The following is a 19,893-nucleotide window of genomic DNA, read 5'->3' as shown; positions in this document are numbered from 1 at the left end:
GGTGGAAGGATAACAGTGTTGGTTCAGTCCCTGCTGAATCCAGAAAACACACAGTACATTGCTGACTTCCTCTTTGTCATTAAACATATCTACTAGCTGACGTGTAAACTGCTTCATGTTATGTTGCAAGAGTCATGATGTAGGCCACATGTCTCTGGAGCGGTGGTTCCTGTTTTGGTCGGAAATGACAATGAGTTACATAACCTCTCATTAACTTTATTTTTGCAAACATCATTTTCTATATTACTGGGATAAATAGGATGTGAAGTCCTGCTAAATAGCTTCAGAAGGACATGGTAAGAAGTTCAAGTTTTCTAGAAAACAAAAATCTGTATATGAGTTGCATAAGATTGAGCTGAAATAGAACAGATGACATGCAAACTTTGAGAAGTTGAGTCAGTAATTACATTGAAAGCAGAATGGTATAACCATAAACCATACAATTATTATTTCACTGGAAGCTGATGGTTATCTGCCACTTAACATTATTATATGTGTTTATTTCTTTTGCAGATTCTATCAGTTTCGGTTTTAAGGCTTAATAGAGTCAGTAAATGGCACAGTGTCTGAGTACAGGTTTGGTATTTTAACAAATCATATATCACAGTATTAGCTTGACTTTGTGAGAATGTCTTTTGGTTGTGTATTTGGTTGTAAAAGAATTAAGCTATTTTTGTAATTACTTGTCTGAAAAATATGTAACATGAAATCTGGTCAACTAAACATGTAGGCTGAAGTAAAGTCTTCAGTTGTATGTTGTTGTTTTTTTGTCCATTAAATCATAATCCTGTAAAATCATTCATTTTCATTCATTTGACATCAATATAACATCAAAGGAAAATGGTGATGGTAATGTTATATGATAGATCTATTGAATAAAAACAAGATCTATGGACTCCACAGCAGGTGCAACAAGCATTATTAAGCTTGTTTGGTGTTGTACTCACTCTGAACATAATACTCACAGTATGATACCTGTAACTTTTTAAGTGTGATTCTTAATTGCTGACTGCAGTAGTGCCGAAGTGATGAAAGATAGCGATCACAATCATTTCTACCCACAGTGCCTTTCCTCAAACACTGAATCAGCCAATGGCAGGCCTCCAAGGAAGGCGTGAGGCTGCATTACATCAGTCATCACACATTCGTGTATATTTTTTCATGGTTAAGAACGTATCACACATTGATGCACATTGATAAAATTTTTACATTTTGCAATTCACATTATTTTATTTCAGATATCATAGATGCATCGATGTACTGTGTGTGTGTGTGTGTGTGTGTGTGTGTGTGTGTGTGTGTGTGTGTGTATGTGTGCATGTGTGCATGTGTGTGAGACGCTTCCCAAACTCAGCAGCACAGAAGAGGCAGACAGTAATGTCCCCTTCACTGTTTGGGCCGGGGTGTTCCTCACTCGATTGGCTAGTGGATGGAAGCAAACAGGGTGCTGAGAATGGTTCAGTGGTCTGTTGTGGTGCTGGGCCTTCCTGAGATGATTGGCTGGTTGACATCCATTTCAGCTGCTCCAGGAACACCAAAAACACAGAGGAGTCCTGAGGTTTAGGAGACGCTTTAAGCTACTGGTCAGTCCCTGCCACCTCCAGGTTGCTGTTGACAGAGCCTGCAAAAAGCTCCAAATAAATCAAGAGCTTTTTGTGACCTTAACACCAGTGACACCAGCGGAAAGTTTCTTCTCATCCAAATGGTGATGATGGCGGCATCAGGGTTTCTTTGGACCATCTGACTCAAATATATCCATAAGAAGGCCAGACATTTGCGTGTTTCCCTTCAAGCATATAAAGTGTGCTCTTGATTTCACAAATTTGATCAAACAAATACAGAAACGTTTTCACAAATCACTCTCATATGGCCTCCATTGTTACAGCTCAATGAGCTCATTGTTTCTTAGAGTAAACATCAGGTTTACTCAATTGACTGCAGTTGGTCCATGTGGAAGGGAACGCTAAAACAAAGGCATACAATATTAACATCTGCTTTAATTGTTTACAGCAACTCTGAATTTCATGTTTTTGATTTGAAATAATAGCTACTTTTAAATTAGTGAATTACCTCATATTGTGTCGATTAAATCAGTGCCACATGTGTTATGGTCATCGATCATGATGGATCGGGACTTCGTAATTTGGAGAAATTGGCCAGGTTATTAGTATTTATCTGTTATCACATTTCGTTGTGACTTACTTTAACTTATGTGGCTTTCATAAAATCATGAAAAAATGTCTAATGTTTTCCTAAAAAGTGTTATTGTTGATGGCCATTTTGATAACATGAAAGTGCTACATGTTCAGACTTAATGTATTTGATGTGTTTGCATCAAATGCAGAATGGGGAGTGGTAGGAACTGGCTATTCTAAATATTTTGAGTATTTCTCTGTGATAAGAATTTTTTTTGTTACTCTGATATTTGAGCCTTCATTGTAGTCATGGAAAATGCATTTTTAAGCCTTTCCGCTCGTTTTCTTATTACACGTCATGTCTCTGACAAGACCACAGTGTTCTACGGTGAAAACAAGAAGACTTCATTTCCCAGAATCCTCTGCGGGCCATTCACCCCCTCATAATTTTTGCATCCGGGTCTGTGCTTCCTTTTCCTCTGTGCCTAGATGCGATGAGGATCTAGGTTTTTCAGGGCATCTGAAAAATCCGAATCCATCCTTGTAAAAGGCACAACCGAACCTCGCCAAGATGACCGAGCAGATGACAGTGAGGGGGACCCTGAAGGGTCACAGTGGATGGGTCACCCAGATTGCCACTACACCCCAGTATCCCGACATGATTCTGTCGGCGTCCCGAGGTGAGGTTTCCCCCACCGGCTTCGCCAACATGGCTAGGATAACGATTAGCATTAGTCAGCTAGCTGGGTTGCTGCTGTAACTTAAGATAAACGACGTTGTTGGTGTGTGAGTGACATAGGAAATCTGTATAAACAGCCATGACGGCGTGTAATGATCTATTCGGTTTCTACAAAGGTACAACTGGCTCGAGTTTGAGTTTGAGTTTGACACGCCGGTTAGCCAAGCTAGCTAATACTATTTGGCGTCATCTGAAATTCAGTCTCATACCCACAGTGCATCTGTGACACGTGTTTTAATTAGGATATTCTCCACAAGCGTTGTTACATGCACAAAATATGTGGACTTGGCAACCATTTACTACCCTTGCTAGATAGAGCCTGCTGAGTGCTAAACGTTTGACAGATTTCCTTTTGACGTGCACTCCCACGATGGTAACATTGCATGCTAACGTCCAAAGGATGTGCTTTTTCTGGAATGAAATATGGTCATTGACGTTAATAAAACCATATATGTTTGTTTTTCAGACAAGTCTATCATCATGTGGAAGCTGACCCGTGATGAAACCAACTATGGCATCCCCCAGCGCTCCTTGAGGGGACATTCTCACTTTGTAAGTGATGTTGTCATCTCCTCAGATGGACAGTTTGCCCTGTCTGGTGCTTGGGATGGGACCCTCCGTCTGTGGGACCTCACCACGTAAGTGCAGGGAGTGGGAAATCTTCACAGCACTGGTTCGATGTTTGGGGTTTGGGGTAGTGAGCTGTTTCCTCATCAGTTTACTGTACATGGTTCGTTTGTGTCCATGTGGAAGATAAAGGTGTTGCAGGGAAGTGTTGTCATTGCTCCAAGGAATTCTGGATGCATGAAATCAGATCTGACCTTGGTTCTGTAACAAGTTGCAGGAGACAAAGGATTCCCTTGTTTAAACCAGGTGAAAAGTGGGTTTGTCGTAAAACGTCAAACTCTTAACATGGATCTTGTGTAGCTTAGTCACAGGAACCTCAAATAACTTCCCAAAATAACAGTGGGTGAATTATATACCATCGTTTAAGCATCAGTTGTGACTCTCATTGCTCAGGTACATTAGGCCTGCCTGTCTTCACACCATCGATGGGTCAAACCTTATACAAACCCAGCTTAATTTGTACATCCAGATACTTTTGTAGACTTTGCAGCATCTTGATGGATCTCACATTGACAGGACAGATTTGTTAAATTTGACCTGTATCAGTGTTGCGCTGTGTATCCACAGCTGTGTACTCACTGAGCCATAAGGAGGTTCGAAATAAAGGTGGCATATTTGATTCAAGGATGGTGCCAGTGCACACTGTTTTGAATTGTTTTTAACCCAAACATTAGATATTAAAAATGTACATACATTACTTCACCTATGTTAACATTTGTAAACGCACACAGAAAATTGGTTTCAGAAAAAAAGTTGTCTGAACTGTTAAATGTGTGTAGCTTTTGGAGTACTGCTTACCAGGTGTGGCTGTAGTGATACTGGACATGCTCATGCCTTGGGTGCCTTCAGTTCATGCTGCTGCATTAAAATGAGTGATCATCTGAAAAGTCTGGCGTGATGTTTCCGCAGTGGTATGACCACCCGGCAATTTGTTGGACACACCAAGGATGTTTTGAGCGTGGCCTTTTCTGCTGATAACCGCCAGATAGTGTCTGGCTCCCGGGACAAGACCATCAAGCTGTGGAACACTCTTGGAGTCTGCAAGTACACCATCCAGGTGAGCTGCCAAGTCATGATGTCTTTTGAATAGCAATCATCTTTTTCTGTCAGTGAAACTTGATTTTAAGTACTGGGTAATGACTTTGCACACTTTTGAATTATAAAATTTGGCAATCCCTATTAGTTGAAAACCAACCGGCCTCAAATTTGGAGTTTGCAAATACAATGTTCAAATTGATGTCAACAGGGAACGTACAGCTCACCCAGTCTTCAGTGGAAACATTGCCTTGACAAGAGCAGCTTTCTACAACATTGCCAGTCCTTAATATCATTCTACAAATGATCCAGTGACCTTGGTTGAACCCATATAATTTTAGTTTTATGTTGACAGTAAGCTGCCAAGCAAAACATCTGTTGACATGCATGCCAGATCAGAGATTGTAACGATTTCATCTGGCTGTTAAAAAACAAATCTCAAATGTTGGATAACCGTAGAATCTTGCATTGAGTGGTTTTTTTTTAAGTTTTTTTTTTTTTAAATGAAAATGTACCTCTTAAATTTGCAGGATGAGAGCCATTCTGAGTGGACGTCTTGCGTGCGCTTCTCCCCCAACAGCAGCAACCCCATCATTGTCTCCTGCGGCTGGGACAAGATGGTCAAGGTATGTTGTTTGTGCAACAGTCTCCCTCGTTTGCTGTTAGGCATAATTTAAAATGATTTGATAAACTTTCATGTATTATCTGACCTCCTCTCTGATGAGTTTTTGTGTTGAGGCACAACCCACGTAGCTCTTATATGTTCTTTATACTCTCGTAGCTGTAAAGTAATCTTCCTGCCCTTTCCTAGGTGTGGAACCTGGCCAACTGCAAGCTGAAGACCAACCACATTGGCCACACTGGCTTCCTGAACACAGTGACTGTCTCTCCTGATGGCTCCCTGTGTGCATCTGGAGGAAGGGTATGAAATTCACTTTATGTTCATATTACAGACTGCAACAGAATGGTTTTCAATCTCTCCTCATCCATTCTCTACTCTATTGAAAGTCCAGCTTGCAGGTTTCAGCAATGATGACCACCTAAGATGCTTCTGTTTAACATGATGATAAAGAGGCTGTTTCTGAGTGTTACCTGCACTTGAAAAAATCTTTGTGTTGTGCTTGATAGTTGTAAAATAATAATAATAATAAACACTTGAGCATTATATAAATATCTTGGACATCAACTATATTGATAAAACTAGTTATTCAAGTGTATTTTCTTTTCGTCCAGGATGGCCAGGCCATGCTGTGGGACCTGAATGAAGGCAAGCACCTCTACACCCTGGACAGCGGTGACACCATCAATGCCCTTTGCTTCAGTCCCAACCGTTACTGGCTGTGTGCTGCCACTGGCCCCAGTATCAAGATCTGGGTAAAAGACTTCTTCCTAAATATCTCATGATCTGTATATAATGCATTAATGCTACAGTACAAAGAGCAGTGATCGAACCTTGAATGCCAACTGTATTCTTTGATGATAAAGAGGCTGTTTCTGAGCTCTAACATGACCAATTTGATCATGTACTGTAATTTTGGATGCACAAACTTCTGTCGTTGATCCTATGCTACTACTGAGCAGTTACTGATTGCACTTGCTCTGGTGTTTTCTTCTTATGTAGGATCTGGAGGGCAAAATCATTGTGGATGAGCTGAGACAGGAAGTGATCAGCACAAACAGCAAGGCTGAACCCCCTCAGTGCACTTCCCTGGCATGGTCTGCTGATGGACAGGTACGACACACTCCTCTCTGTAGGACCTTTCAGTACACGTCTGGCCATATTAGTAGTTGGTGGTGTCAGTGTTCAACCCCCAGTGATTATACCCATTCACTTTTAACTCTGATGTCTAATGGTGACAGTCCTGCAAATATGAGGGGCACTGCAAACACACTTGAGTATCAATGGCTGAATTATGACTGAAAACTGAGAAAATTTGAGTAATTGTTGTTCATCTGTCCATTGTCTTTCAGACCCTGTTTGCCGGCTACACTGACAACCTGATCAGAGTGTGGCAGGTCACCATTGGAACTCGATAAGAGCTTGTCCCCGAAGCAACTTTGAATAAAAGACTGTTTTGAAAAGAACATGTATGCCGTCTTGGTTTCAACAATTTCTGATATCAATGAAATACATACAGTGTTTATGACAGTAAACTTGTTTTTCCTTTTGAACTTTGTTTCACACAAACTAGTTAACATCAGTGTGGATAGTGGTGTATTCCAAACCTCATCACAGCCATCATGCAAAAACATTGGTAACAATATATGGGTTTATTTAAAAACAAGTTTGGCTAAGAAAAAAAAAATTAAAAGTGAGAATCACGCTTGACAATCGTTTTTACTCATTTTATTGGTGTTATTACTGAAATCTTTTGTGTGTAGTTTAGAAAATGTACAGGTTGTTCTTATGCACACTGAAAACTGTAGTTAAGGTAATATCTTTGATTTCAGACGGTGAATTGATACTCTCCATGGGCAATCACCAGAGCGCTGTTTGTGCATAATATCGACTGAACTGCTTGGCTTGCCGTATATTTGTAATGGTATCCTAGCAACCAAAACATAACGTGGGGCCGTGGCTTGAGTTAGCAAGTGGCGTTAGCATAACTCCTGCTGGCGTTTTGTTTTTGTTTACATTTTACAATCTAAACAACTTAATAATCACGCATACATAAAGTTTACAGTAGCTGGTACTCATTTTGAGCTAGTTAATGTCTAATGTTGTGCGTTAGTTGATAGGACTGAGTATCGTAACCTCGTTAGCTAACGGTAAAGGCAACAGGTGCTTGTGTATCATACAGAGGGAGATGGACCAAACTTCATATCCTCGTATTTATGTGGAAAGAACTCTGGCCCTTATTAAACCAGATGCCATCCACAAAGCTGAGGAGATTGAGGATGTTATCCTCAAATCGGGCTTCATTATCCTGCAGGTCGGTTCAAGAGTCTTGGAAATTACAGCGGTAGACGTTTTAACACGAACATCTGTAAAGTACGAGATGTGTTATCTTTGGGAAGTGCTTTATTGTGTCATGAATTGTTTGGCCGAACTGAAGATTTCAGAGGCAATAGTTTATGTAATTACATTTAATTATAGGATGTCCTACATAAGCAAGAAAGCCGTTTCTCCATTTGCGTGTGTGGCCTGATTGAGACATCGACATGGCTGATATTATTGGACGCATTTTCTCATATGTTTGCATAGACTAAATGATGATTGATATGTAACTAAGTTGTAGTACATAAATGCAAAGATATTTTTAGAGCAACAGATTTGCCAGAGTATGGTTTGGCCACCAGAGAGTGCTGCTAATGTCGTGTTCAGTGCATATGGTCACACTTGATAGCCAAGTCAGGCAAAAGTTTGTTATTTAAATAAAAAAAAAAAAAAAACAATATAGGAGGATGAGTCATAAGACTTTGTCAAAAATCCAGTATCAGTTCATATATCAGTGAAGTGGCTAATACTTCATTCCTGTGGCAGAAGCGGAAGCTGCAACTGAGTCCAGAGCAATGCAGTGACTTCTATGCAGACCAGTATGGAAAGCTCTTCTTTCCCAGCTTGACTGCCTTCATGAGCTCCGGCCCCATCATTGCCATGACTCTGGCCCGTGATAATGCTCTCGCCCACTGGAAGTCCATCATAGGGCCTGTCAACAGCATCAAGGCCAGAGAAACTCATCCAGAGTGGTCAGTCTGTTAACTTAGAAAGTATTGATTGAGATTCTTTGTTTTGTTGTTTATTCATTTTATGGCACATGTTATTTTGATATGAAATATATTACAGTGATGGGCATATTGACTGAACCACTGCCTAGCAGGGCTGATGGAAACTGAGGCGTACCTACAAATCATGGAATAATGTTGAATATTTAAAGTTGTGCTAATGCATCACATGTCTGCTTAGAAACAAAGGCTGGCACAATTAAAACAAACCTTCAGTATATGAAGAAATACTTTGAATAATTATTAATACCCCTTCCACAATATAGGTTCTGTTTCCTGTTCCATATATCTTGGTACCAAACCTTTGGTCAGACATATTCAGAAATGGGACTGCAGTGTGATGGACATAATCTATATAAACAAAACAATAATATTGGGTCTTAGAGTACATTCTCTATATGGTTTTGATAAAGTACCTGAAAACATTCCCTGTGGTCTTGGTATATTGTGCATTCAGCTTACAATGCAAAAGTTTGAATGTAATTGATTGTGATTCTGGGCCCCAGCCTCTGACTAATATAACATACAGTACATTGTTCACCATTCCCTGTAATGTTATTTATCCAATGACTTAAGGGAGTGATGTATTGTTTTTATCTAATTTAAAATCTAATTTAAAGGTTTGACAACTCTGGCAGACATGTTTACATTAATGTTGTGTGTTTTTTTCCCAGCCTTAGAGCGAAATATGGCACTTGTGACCTGAAAAACGCACTCCACGGCAGCGAATCATTTCATGCAGCTGAAAGGGAGATCAAATTCATGTTCCCAAACTGTAGGTAATACACATACTCAAACATACTTTGTATAGAAATGTAGCACTGAACACTTATTATGTACCCCAACTGCTTCCTCTCTGTAGCTGTAATTGAGTCCTTTCCCTCAAGAGAAGCGACTGAAGAATACCTGAGCAGGTATGTAAACCCAACTCTGCTACGTGGACTCACTGAGCTCTGCAAGCAAAAGCCACACAACCCCTGCGTAAGTATGTGATGCTCAAGATTTTAAGATACAGGTGGATAGATTTATTCATTAGACAGTTATTTATTGCTGTTGAATATCACTGTTACCATGTTGGTTGCTGGTGTTGAACTTTGGTCCCTGAAACATCACACTCCATTATTCTGCACTTTTGTTTTCAATAGATTTGGCTTGCTGACTGGCTGATGAACAATGATCCAAATACGCCTCAAATATGTGATGGAGACATTGTGGAAGAAGCAGAATGACAACAAGGAAACAAGAGAGATGAATATGATAGATAATAATCTCAGACAGTGTTATTTTTTATTAAAACAAATGTACTGTTCAGTAAATAAAATGTCTTCAGCACTAATAATCTGGTTTGTTTGCTGCCTGGTAAAGTTGACCTATTTATAAACCATTTGTTCTTTTTTTTACATCTTTAATTGATCAAGAAATCAGCCAATGGGTTAAAACGTTAAAGCATGATTGCAGCGAATGACTTGGATGAGCCGTATGACCTGAGTTGCAATGAGAACATTAAGTAAGTCGGACCAAACACTCAGACAATTACATGTTCTTGTCTGCCTGTTTTGACTGGCTTCATATCTTGTTGCTCCTCTGGAAATGGTTCACAAACACAAAACATATTATTTCTGAAGTACTCCAGCAAGTAAAGGACTGACGTGTACATGGCTGTCTAACAAATATGTGAAAGAATGGACAATGTATATGACTGCAGTTTGGGTTTGGTCTTCAGTATGTAACTATGATGGTTGCTGTGTATGCATTTATGTATCTAACCCTAACCCTAGCCCAACCCTGCAGTGCATCTCTCATTAATTGCCACAAAGGTGAATCAACATCTCTCTTAACAGTCCCAATAAAAAGTTAACAAAATAGTGTTCATTGCAAACATATTGCAGTTTATGCATTTACATTATTTTTGGTGTCTGTTTTTTTAAACCTGTTCAATAGTCCCTGAGAGAAATGTCCACGTACATATACAAAGAGCTTGATCACAGCGCTGTTTATTCATCATTCATGTTCATATAGAGGTGAAAAAGACATTTTCCACATACCTTTCGCTAATTTTCATGACCCCACACTGTGCTTCTGTTGCATTTGACTAGGATATATTGTGAAAAACAGTGGAAGTCAGTCAAATTCTAAGAGTAACGCTTTGTAACATTATTTAACAAGGCAGTGGCTATTAAGTAGAATTCTAAATAATCATTGACATAACTAAATGTACCGAGCTGTAGACATGCCTTTTTCATTCGTAGCACAAACAGTCCACAGTTCCTTCCTGTGAGTTAAAGGCGTGACTGTCCACTGTGAAAATAAAGCGATACATATAATTGGTCAGCACTATGAATGGCAGCAGTGCTTACCCAATCAAATGACTTCTACGCAGAAACGTCGTTTTTTTCTACCGGTTCTAGAAAACCAACCACGAGTTGTCGTCGTGTGGGAGAATCCATCTTGAAGAGCGCTCTCCGGTTGTGTGACCAGTAAGCAGGTTTTCGTACTTCTTTAGTCTTGGTTTTTTCCATTATATTTTCACGTAAGTACTTTGAATGCTGTAGTCTTTTCGCTATTTTTGTGGTAGATGTAGATGAAATATCTGTAGTTATAAAATTATTTAGGCCCACAGGGCGACTAGCACGGCCTCTGCATTACATAACGGTAACTGCGAATTAGAGTTGTACAGTCCGGGCTCGGGTTATCAGTGTGGTACAGACGGTTGCGTGTTTTTGCTAATCTTTGGCTGTAGCAGGGATGTACTTTACTGTTTGGGTGGTTACTGTGTTGTGGGTTTAATGATATTCAGTGGCCATTTGCTGGCCCTCGGCAGCCAAAAACGGCCTTCTGTGAATGTATGGAACGCGACAGTGCCGGCCAAAATGGTGGGAAATGCATGCATTGGCATCATGTAAATGGCGAAGCATGTACGACATGACGGATTATATAACCACCCCCACGATTTTGTAATTAGATTTTTGTTTCTTTGGTCCTAGGTATTATAGTGCAACATGTCTGAGACAGAGCAGCAGTACATGGAAACATCAGAAAACGGCCACGAAGTCGATGATGATTATAACGGTGCCGACCACACCGAAGAGGGGATCGGCGAGAGTGCAGTGAATGACTGCGGAGAGGGCGACGGGCCCGACGGGGACACCAACTCGCAGAACGGCGGCACCGAGGGCGGTCAAATCGACGCCAGTAAAGGCGAAGAAGATGCGGGGTAAGTTTAAAATGGCATAAGGTGAATCTGGTGTGAAGCTGACACCCATAGAAGCTCTCCTGGCTTGCCATGTTTCTTTGTTCAACCGGCCTTTGTTGGCGCCATATGCAGAGCGGAGGGGGGATGGGCGCCTGAGCAGGGATCAAATCTAACATGTAGTGGCTTATCAGAGACTGTGGAAACGAGGTGCCCGCTGCGGTCTTATCGTAGTGATGTTCAGTATGTTGAATTAATGTTAAATGGCCTGTTAGCATAGCAACTATATTCTGCCTCCGTACGTCATTGGGCCAACAGATGTTCTGGAACAGTGTGTACATTTACACCCCCCTCCTGCTCAACACCACCCCCACTCCACTGTCCACTGCCATATGTAAAGTTGGGGTAGTGGTGCTGCTCTAAACATTTCCCCTTCCCCTTTTTTGCATAGGAAAATGTTTGTTGGTGGTCTCAGCTGGGACACAAGCAAGAAAGATCTTAAGGATTACTTCTCTAAATTTGGCGAGGTGACAGACTGCACCATAAAGATGGACCAGCAGACGGGCCGGTCAAGAGGCTTCGGCTTCATTCTCTTTAAAGACGCAGCCAGTGTAGAAAAGGTGAGCGAGGTTCGCGGTTTTATTGGCACAAAAGGAACTCTGTGTTTACAAGATGGGAAGTTTCAATGTTTGCCTGTTTTTTGTTTTTTCTAAAGGTTCTTGAACAGAAGGAGCACAAACTAGATGGCAGAGTGATTGACCCCAAGAAGGCCATGGCCATGAAGAAGGATCCAGTCAAGAAAATCTTTGTGGGAGGCCTTAATCCTGACACTTCAAAGGAAGTCATCCAGGAGTACTTTGGGACCTTTGGAGAGGTACGATATTTGATGGATTTTATCCATTTATCAAAAAATTTAATGCTTATGGTAGCTGTTGCTTTAAAGTTTTGTTTTCCACTCGTGTAGATCGAGACCATTGAGCTTCCACAAGATCCAAAGACAGAAAAGAGGAGGGGATTCGTATTTATCACGTACAAAGAAGAGGCCCCCGTCAAGAAGGTCATGGAGAAGAAATACCACAACGTCGGTGGAAGCAAGGTAATAGCATGTTGCATATTCTGCATACAGGTGAAATTGGGTGTAATGGACTTAGTTTCATATAGTTTACAAAAAGCATATCATGCTGCAATGTGCTCTTGTGTGGTGTTCCAGTGTGAAATCAAAATAGCCCAGCCCAAAGAGGTCTACCAGCAGCAGCAGTATGGTGCCCGTGGATATGGAGGACGCGGCAGGGGCCGTGGAGGTAAGCACTTCACTTTTTATGCCAGTAAAATCGAAATTTTTATTTGAAACTACACTCGGTGGTAGATTTAAGTTTGCGCAGAGTGACTGCCAGCGTCCGGTGTGCTGTGGAGTTGTGACAAAGGCCTCACCTGTTTTTTCTAGGCCAGGGCCAGAACTGGAATCAAGGTTACAACAACTACTGGAACCAGGGATACAACCAGAACTATGGCTATGGACAGCAAAACTACGGATACAGCGGCTATGACTACTCTGCTGGTTATTACGGCTATGGGGGTGGCTACGACTACAGTAAGCGATAAGTCCCCCCAGGAAAAGAAAAAGAATGAGAGAAACTTTTATTTTCTTGGTCCTCCTTGTTGTACAGAAGAACTCAGTCCCTTTTTCTCTTGTCCTCCAGACCAGGGCAATACAAGCTATGGGAAAACTCCAAGACGTGGAGGCCACCAGAGTAGCTACAAGCCATACTGATCACACGTAGTGCAGGTATGCATTTTTGCATCATCCGTGGTAGTATGAGAACATAGCTGTAACCATTGGTGCCTTTTGACCCCAAAGATGTCCATCTACTCTAAATCCATTCAAGCATTGTGGTGGGGTTAGGGTAGGCCGTGTTGTGGGGTCTGTGATCATTAAAGATGGATTCATTCCACCTGTCAGCCATCTTAAGATGCATCTATACAAACACTACTTGATCAATAAGGGTTGAGTTGGTGGTGGTTGAACAGGAGCAAGGACCGTTTCACCTTTCACCAGGGTGCTAGGTGTGTAGTAGCTAGCAGTCGTGCCCTCCCCCTCCCAAAGTGTGTCTGTCCATTCACTGACCTGTCAAACTCATTCATGCACCTGTCTGTCTCTGTGTAACTGCATGCCATATTTGGTTTATTCTCAGTAACGTTAAGCACCGTGTTTTTCTCTTAAGGTCTAAAGTAAATAAGAAAAAGAGATCCATGGTCTGACCACAGCGAACATGGGCTCTGGCTTTTCCTTTGGAGTTGGCAGAAATTTGGACTCATGCTCCATTTGTACAGATCAAGTGAGGAACTGGGGAAGCAAATGTCACTTTTCCACTTTTTATTTTATATTGTTTTGTGTCCATTTACATTTCCAGTGATGGAAGTGTTATTTTTACTGTACTTTTTGGTACCTTTTTGAATCTAATGTATTGTATGGTTGTATTTTTACATGTCTACTGGATTTACAGATGAGCAGGAGCAAGAGCTTTTAAAGCTCACAAATAAAAACAAATTTGCTTTTTGTTTTTCCTTTTGGTGTTTCTAGATCTTTAGTTATTTTCTCCCGTGCTGAGTGTTGGATGCGAGTTGCATGGCTTCAGATGTGGGGTGAGGCTAAATAAGGGATTTAAACTAATCAAAGGGTTCATTGTAAGTGTGTCAAGTGAATGTTTGCAGATGGTCTAGTAGACGAAGACAACCAGCATCTTTTTTTTTTTTTTTTTTCTTTTGGCTTTTAAGGAGATTCCTTCCCCATCATGTTTGCAATTTTAAGTTGCTTTACTAGTGTTATTCAACTGAACGCAAGCCTGTTAATGTACGAGGGTACTCCCTCTCTCACTGGAAACTCATTCCTCTAGTGTCTTGGGCAAATTGGTAGAAATAAACTTTTGGTTTATATTACACATGGATCTTTTTGTTATTATTTGTAAAGTTAATGTTAAATGTTATGTACTGTTAAATGGCTTGCTTGTTTTGTCACGAGTAATGTTAACATCTCTACGGATGCCTCTTGGGAAGCTGTGGGAGAGAGCTTCACTATCTGCAGGATAACTGGCTGAGTGTTAATACCCACCCCACTAGATGTGAAACTGCGATACTTGAGCGTTATTGTGAATGTGTCCAGGAGTTAAAGCTAGTGGTCTGGTAAGTGCTTAAATCAACCGTACTGTGTATTGAGAACATGTTGCTGATCAGTGTTGTCAATTGGGACTATTATTTATGTATTGCTACTGTGGGTAAAAGAAGGCAAGAGGGAGGATTTTAAATCGTTACCTTTTATTAGTTGATCTAAAAAAAAATTCATTCATGTCACATTAGCTTTATATAGTATATTGTTCATCTCGGAGTTAAAATTTATAGGCTGTAGCTTGTGTGGCTTTAAACATGTTGGCCAAATTGTCTTGGTTTCATCGATAAGCTGACTGCGTGCATCTCCTCATTCCATTTAGGTGATGCCTGGGGGGAGAAACAGATTCACAAAGATATGTCACTTTAGGTCACGCGGCTCTAGACAAATGAAAAAACAAATCCTCTTCAAAACCTCACTGTTTTGAGTTAAGCTCTGATATAAAGTGTACTAATAAGTCCATTTCAAAAACAGAGTGACAGAATCAAGTCCCCACAGTGGTCAGAGTTGAGTGGAGGGCAGCAACATGTTCTGCCAAGTGAAATGAATGAACTTGTTTAATCTACTGGAACCTCAAGTATAGACATTCATATCTCTACCTCTGAACTTTATGAATGTGACCATCTGACAATGTCTGATGCAATTAAAAGTTTTTCTACAGGTTTAACCAACCTTAGATGTCTTCCTTTTCCAATTTAACGCCACTGGCTTCAATGTCTGTGAACACAAGGTCATAAACGTTATTCTACTCTGAAATCTGAATGTGTGAAATGAACTCTTTATGGGCATTTTCCATGGTGGTCAGGCTCGTATTGCATTAAGTGTCAATTAGATGCATACATACAAACAGCTGTAGACTCGGGGAGGTGGGGGTGTTTGTTTAACTAACCTGTGAGGATGCGGTCAATACACTGTGCCACTAGTTCTGCGTCCTCCATACTGAAGCACATAGGAGGTTTGAACTTCACAACGCTTTCCCAGGGGCCATCTGTACTGACACAGATTTTATCCTCTTCTTTCAACCTGATGCATATGGGACATTGAGTTAAATCACAGAGAACCGAGTGGCAGACATGGTGTACACAAAAAAGAAATAAAGCGACAGGCAAAGCTAAAGCCATTAATGACTGCTTAGCACTCCTTTACCTCTTCACCACCTGTGCTGCTGTTTCTGTGGCAGGAGTCCTCTTCTCCCTGTCTGTAACCAGTTCAAGACCCACAAACAGTCCTGCACCTCTGTAAGGAGAAAAAGATTATTCATTTTGACAGAATGAGTCAGGAGAGCTATAAGGTCAACTCATTTCAACTCATGACGGAAGTTACTCCTGAGTTCCTTCACATTCTTGAGCGGCATGGTCTTATCTGGCCAGTTATAGTAATCAAAATAGCATAACGACATCTGGCACGTATATCTATTCTATGAATGCTCCAGCGCCATGTTTTACGAGTTGTGGCGTCTGCCTACTTGTCTGTCCTCGTTAACACGCCTGAAAAATGATTAACGTCTTACTCCAGCAGGGTTGATCTCAGGATCCCATCGCATGTTTGTTTTACAGATCACATAATCTGCATGCAAAGACCCTGCATGACTGAATATTACTGATTGAGCTGCATAGTAGACAATACTAATATAGCTCAGACAGACACTAGGATTCTTGAATAGCGGGAGCCATCATAAATGTTATAAGTAACACCTGTGCTTTTCCTACAGTCAAAGTCAAAATGTCTGCTGTGAAAACAGACCTTGTATAAACACCCTGGTAAAGTTAATATGGTTAAATGATAATGCATCCTGAAATAGATTTTTGTTTGTGGGGAAAGGGGCTCATTTTTACTTCATACCCCACACATTAACATGTTATTACCAGTAGCTAGATTTTGAAACCCAATAGCTTGTCTACAACGTAAAGTCATTGTATAAGTTACAAGCCTACTGTGGTGAAAGAATTATTCAGATTACTGAGGTAAAAGTAGCAATACAACAATGAACAGTGAGAATACTCTGCAACAGGTAAAAGTATCAAACTCTCAGAAGTAGAAGTACTCAATGTGGAAATGGAGTCCCTGCTTGAGATGTTTAAGGTTGAGCTAATTTTAACTACTATATATCGCTGGCTATTTTAACCTAGAGCAATGCATCGTATTTTATAAGATCATCATAGCTTTGTTGCTGTCCTGTGAGGACCACAAATCTCTAAAAAGTTAACTTATCATGAGAAAAACGGTCCTGTTTACAACTTTGTGACAATACATTTTCCCCTTAATCCAAGGAGGTTTACATTCCACCACTGGTCTGCTATGTGATGCCTTCTGTCAGAGGCCCCACACGTTAACGGGTGTTCACGTCTGACATTCCTCTTCTGCTGCACTGACACTCTATCTCACTGCATGTATTTTATTAAGATGCATGATTTCCTGGTTGTTGAACACATCTCATCATTATCTCTTTGAAGCACCCGGCATGAAAAATGAGCACAGCCAATTCTAAAAGCAAAAGTCCAACACACCCATGTAAGTCAGAGAGCAGCAGACTGTCTGCTCACACTATCCTGACAAGAGGTCTAATCAGCCAAGATAAATGAAAGCACCTGTGTGGATGTACTAAGGGGGCGTAAGGGCTTTAATTAGTGTTGGCAGTTAAATAGTGGCCAGACTATCCTTTTTGTTTGTTATTATTGTTTTTCAAACCGATGTAATGCCATGGATGCTGAAAATAGAGCAGCATAAGGCCTTCATGAGTTTAAAGAGCCTGAGTGCACCAGTCACTCACTGCATCCTTACCTGACATCTCCAATGATTTGATGTCGTGTTTGTAGCTTAGTGAGCAAATCTTTAAGATGTCCTCCCACCCTTGTGGCATTTCCTCTGAGGTCCTCTTTCTCTATCACGTCCAGGACTGCCAGGCCAATTGCACAGGACACTGGGTTCCCTCCAAACTGCATTAAGATGAGGAGATTAAGATGAGAAAAATTATTTCATCTTGATATATGCATGCTTAACGAGGGGTAGTTCAAATACATTTCCACAGAAATATATCTCTTTTGCTTGAAAGCAGAAATCTGCCCAAAAATTTAGCATTTTAATTTAAGAATTCTATTCAATAATATATATTTCTTGCAGCAATATAGTGGTAAATCAAACAGTGGATAAACAACAACTTGTGGACAAAAGTCAGTGACAAAATAATCACCATGAGAATAGAATAAATTACACTAGGGGAAACTTTATCTTAGATAGATGTCCCTGGATTACTACTTTGGCTGCCTCAGCAGCTGAGAAAAGATAGAAATGGCAACTTGAGGAAGTGTTCCTTCATGTTGCATTGAGGCTACTGTATAGTCACCGTATTGAAGTACTCCACTCCGTTGGCTGTGAAAGCTCCAGCTATCTCTGCAGTGGTTGCCACACACGCCAGTGGATGTCCATTACCCATCGGTTTGCCCATGGTCACTATGTCGGGACAGAAACCCTCCCCTTGCTGCTGGAAAGCCCAGAAGTGACTCCCCACGCGTCCAAAGCCGGTTTGCACCTCGTCCGCCACAAACACTCCACCAGCTGAGCGCACATATCTGTTGAGAGTGAAGGAGATGCAGCTTTTCACCATTATTGTACAGGTGGCTGAGCAAAAGTAGAACCTGCAAAAAGATTCACCACTCACTCTGCAACTTTAGTTGAGTACCCTTGGGGCAAGATGATCTGCCCTCCAACACTTGGCAATGATTCAGCAAAGAAGGCTGAGATCTATGAATGGCAGTAAATAATAGAAATGTTATGCATTGGTATTTATTTATTACAGCATTATTCTGAGTGTCTCTGTGTAAATGTTTTGAGTATCACCAATTGTATTCATGCTGCGTGCAACTGCGGTAAAGTGTACCTTACGGCCTTTGCTGTGCACCTCCTCTATCAGGTCTTTTACTGTATCCGCATATGCTTGGCCCGGGTTAGGGTGATTCTCTCTGTATATGCCTCTGTACGTGTCTGGTAAGGGTGCCTAAGAGGGTGAAACACAGTCTTTCAGATAGGCAGGAGTTTACTGTTGGTCAGCAGTTTGTGTAATGATGGTCATATGAATGTACACACCACATGAACCCATTCTTTCTGTCCTGCCAGTTTCCGGAACTTGTAAGGACTAATGTCGATGAGGGACATTAGATGCCCATGGTATGCACTGGTGTAAAAGGAGAGTTCATTGTAATGACGAGCAAGTGTAATGTCACAGTGAACGTGCTGCATTCGAACAGAATACTTACTGGTCGAGCACAATGACATCCTGATGTTGGGTGTACTGCTGTGCCAAGCGCAGAGCAAGATCATTGGCCTCTGATCTGTCAGAAGAACAGATGTAAAGCTGCTGGTATGGAATGGTGCTTGAGGAATACCGTTCAGATGGACTGTGTGCAGGATTTTACCCAGAGTTCACAAAGTAGAAGACACAGAGTTTCTCGGGCAGGGTGGCAGCGAGGCGGTCTGCATACAGGACTATGTTGTCATGCAGGAACCGTGAATTTGTGTTCAGGAGGTCCATTTGTGCTGCTGCGGCCTTTGTAATGCTGGGGTGACAGTGGCCCACTGGAACAGAAAACAAACGGAGCGTTTCTAATGCATTCAAACTTTGTGCCACCAGGAGGCAGAAGTGTGGCACACTGTGTTTTATAATAGTCAAAAACATAGAATCATATATAATAGTCACAAACACAGACTTGTCCCTGCGTGATTAATATTTTACCATGATGAACGTTGCTGATGCAGTCCAGATAACGGTCGCCATTTTCATCGAACAGATATTGTCCTCTACCTCTCACTATTTTCACCGGGTCATCTGAATAAAACAGTCGGCACGATTGTCTGTAATGAAACAAATGTGAAATGACAATTATATAACTGTATGATTACAAGCTAGCGTGTAGGAAAATGTCAGTTTCACTCTGCCATACCCGATTAATTTCTTTCTCATTGCGATAGTTTCTTCTTTACTGAGTATCGACATTTTCTCTTTGGTTTTCCTTTGTTTCTATCGTGTGCCAAAGTCTGCCGAGGTAATAACTGCATGTACCTCCCATGATCACGAGCACAAACACGTCTCACGGTACTATTCACGGATATATAGTCACACCCACCACGCATGCGTTAATGTTGGACCTGGGTTCACTAGTTTAAGCATTCTGCAATAAGTATTTATTTTCTATCACAGATAGTAAGCTATCTAAATTAGATCGACTAGTTATGCTAGTCTATAAATTTACGAAAACAAAAAAAAAAACTATGTTTATTTGTC

At 41.0% G+C, this 19,893-nt stretch overlaps 4 protein-coding genes across 6 annotated transcripts; 3 read left to right on the top strand and 1 right to left on the bottom strand.

Moving 5' to 3' along the window:
• Positions 1-2,608: 2,608 nt before the first annotated feature.
• On the top strand, positions 2,609-6,621 carry rack1 (receptor for activated C kinase 1). Its single transcript, XM_076739521.1, has 8 exons — positions 2,609-2,815; positions 3,341-3,512; positions 4,411-4,558; positions 5,067-5,162; positions 5,348-5,458; positions 5,770-5,910; positions 6,158-6,268; positions 6,508-6,621. Exons 1-8 carry the CDS (start codon positions 2,707-2,709, stop codon positions 6,571-6,573), a joined length of 954 nt encoding a protein of 317 aa, XP_076595636.1. The 5' UTR covers positions 2,609-2,706; the 3' UTR covers positions 6,574-6,621.
• Positions 6,622-7,094: 473 nt separating this feature from the next.
• On the top strand, positions 7,095-9,596 carry nme5 (NME/NM23 family member 5). Its single transcript, XM_076739492.1, has 5 exons — positions 7,095-7,469; positions 8,021-8,226; positions 8,937-9,037; positions 9,125-9,243; positions 9,408-9,596. The coding sequence occupies exons 1-5, from the start codon at positions 7,344-7,346 to the stop codon at positions 9,489-9,491; spliced, it is 636 nt and encodes a 211-aa protein (XP_076595607.1). The 5' UTR covers positions 7,095-7,343; the 3' UTR covers positions 9,492-9,596.
• Positions 9,597-10,668: 1,072 nt separating this feature from the next.
• Positions 10,669-15,735, top strand: hnrnpaba (heterogeneous nuclear ribonucleoprotein A/Ba). Of its 3 annotated transcripts, none has more exons than XM_076738378.1 (9): positions 10,669-10,739; positions 11,247-11,476; positions 11,904-12,072; positions 12,168-12,326; positions 12,417-12,548; positions 12,663-12,753; positions 12,897-13,043; positions 13,153-13,238; positions 13,675-15,735. In XM_076738378.1, the coding sequence occupies exons 2-8, from the start codon at positions 11,262-11,264 to the stop codon at positions 13,221-13,223; spliced, it is 984 nt and encodes a 327-aa protein (XP_076594493.1). In that variant the 5' UTR covers positions 10,669-10,739; positions 11,247-11,261; the 3' UTR covers positions 13,224-13,238; positions 13,675-15,735. The 3 variants fall into 3 exon arrangements, with proteins under 3 accessions (XP_076594493.1, XP_076594492.1, XP_076594494.1); XM_076738377.1 differs by having other exon boundaries at positions 10,677-10,792; XM_076738379.1 differs by lacking the exon at positions 10,669-10,739 and adding an exon at positions 10,907-11,135 and having other exon boundaries at positions 13,675-15,282.
• On the bottom strand, positions 14,781-19,729 carry phykpl (5-phosphohydroxy-L-lysine phospho-lyase). Its single transcript, XM_076738374.1, has 13 exons — positions 19,553-19,729; positions 19,345-19,463; positions 19,028-19,187; positions 18,869-18,943; positions 18,699-18,786; positions 18,493-18,609; positions 18,274-18,356; positions 17,959-18,184; positions 17,397-17,551; positions 15,762-15,851; positions 15,505-15,638; positions 15,288-15,332; positions 14,781-14,944 (listed from the first exon to the last, which is right to left on the bottom strand). Exons 1-12 carry the CDS (start codon positions 19,603-19,605, stop codon positions 15,289-15,291), a joined length of 1,344 nt encoding a protein of 447 aa, XP_076594489.1. The 5' UTR covers positions 19,606-19,729; the 3' UTR covers positions 14,781-14,944; position 15,288.
• Positions 19,730-19,893: the final 164 nt, after the last annotated feature.

Source organism: Chaetodon auriga, chromosome 9 (assembly GCF_051107435.1).
Source record: "Chaetodon auriga isolate fChaAug3 chromosome 9, fChaAug3.hap1, whole genome shotgun sequence".
NCBI lineage: Eukaryota > Metazoa > Chordata > Actinopteri > Chaetodontiformes > Chaetodontidae > Chaetodon > Chaetodon auriga.
Note: the sequence above shows the minus strand (reverse complement) of the source record. Positions and strands in the feature narration are given on the sequence as shown.

Coding starts and splice junctions, on each gene's coding strand:
- rack1 (XM_076739521.1), top strand. CDS start 2,707: ATGACCGAGCAGATGACAGTGAGGGGGACCCTGAAGGGTCACAGTGGA. Junction 2,816..3,340: donor GATTCTGTCGGCGTCCCGAG/GTGAGGTTTCCC, acceptor TTTGTTTTTCAG/ACAAGTCTATCATCATGTGG. Junction 6,269..6,507: donor CATGGTCTGCTGATGGACAG/GTACGACACACT, acceptor ATTGTCTTTCAG/ACCCTGTTTGCCGGCTACAC.
- nme5 (XM_076739492.1), top strand. CDS start 7,344: ATGGACCAAACTTCATATCCTCGTATTTATGTGGAAAGAACTCTGGCC. Junction 7,470..8,020: donor CGGGCTTCATTATCCTGCAG/GTCGGTTCAAGA, acceptor TTCCTGTGGCAG/AAGCGGAAGCTGCAACTGAG. Junction 8,227..8,936: donor AGAGAAACTCATCCAGAGTG/GTCAGTCTGTTA, acceptor TTTTTTTCCCAG/CCTTAGAGCGAAATATGGCA.
- hnrnpaba (XM_076738378.1), top strand. CDS start 11,262: ATGTCTGAGACAGAGCAGCAGTACATGGAAACATCAGAAAACGGCCAC. Junction 12,549..12,662: donor ACAACGTCGGTGGAAGCAAG/GTAATAGCATGT, acceptor GTGGTGTTCCAG/TGTGAAATCAAAATAGCCCA. Junction 13,044..13,152: donor TGGGGGTGGCTACGACTACA/GTAAGCGATAAG, acceptor CTTGTCCTCCAG/ACCAGGGCAATACAAGCTAT.
- phykpl (XM_076738374.1), bottom strand. CDS start 19,605: ATGTCGATACTCAGTAAAGAAGAAACTATCGCAATGAGAAAGAAATTA. Junction 18,787..18,868: donor GATGTCATTGTGCTCGACCA/GTAAGTATTCTG, acceptor CTTTTACACCAG/TGCATACCATGGGCATCTAA. Junction 17,552..17,958: donor GAGTGGAGTACTTCAATACG/GTGACTATACAG, acceptor ATCTTAATGCAG/TTTGGAGGGAACCCAGTGTC.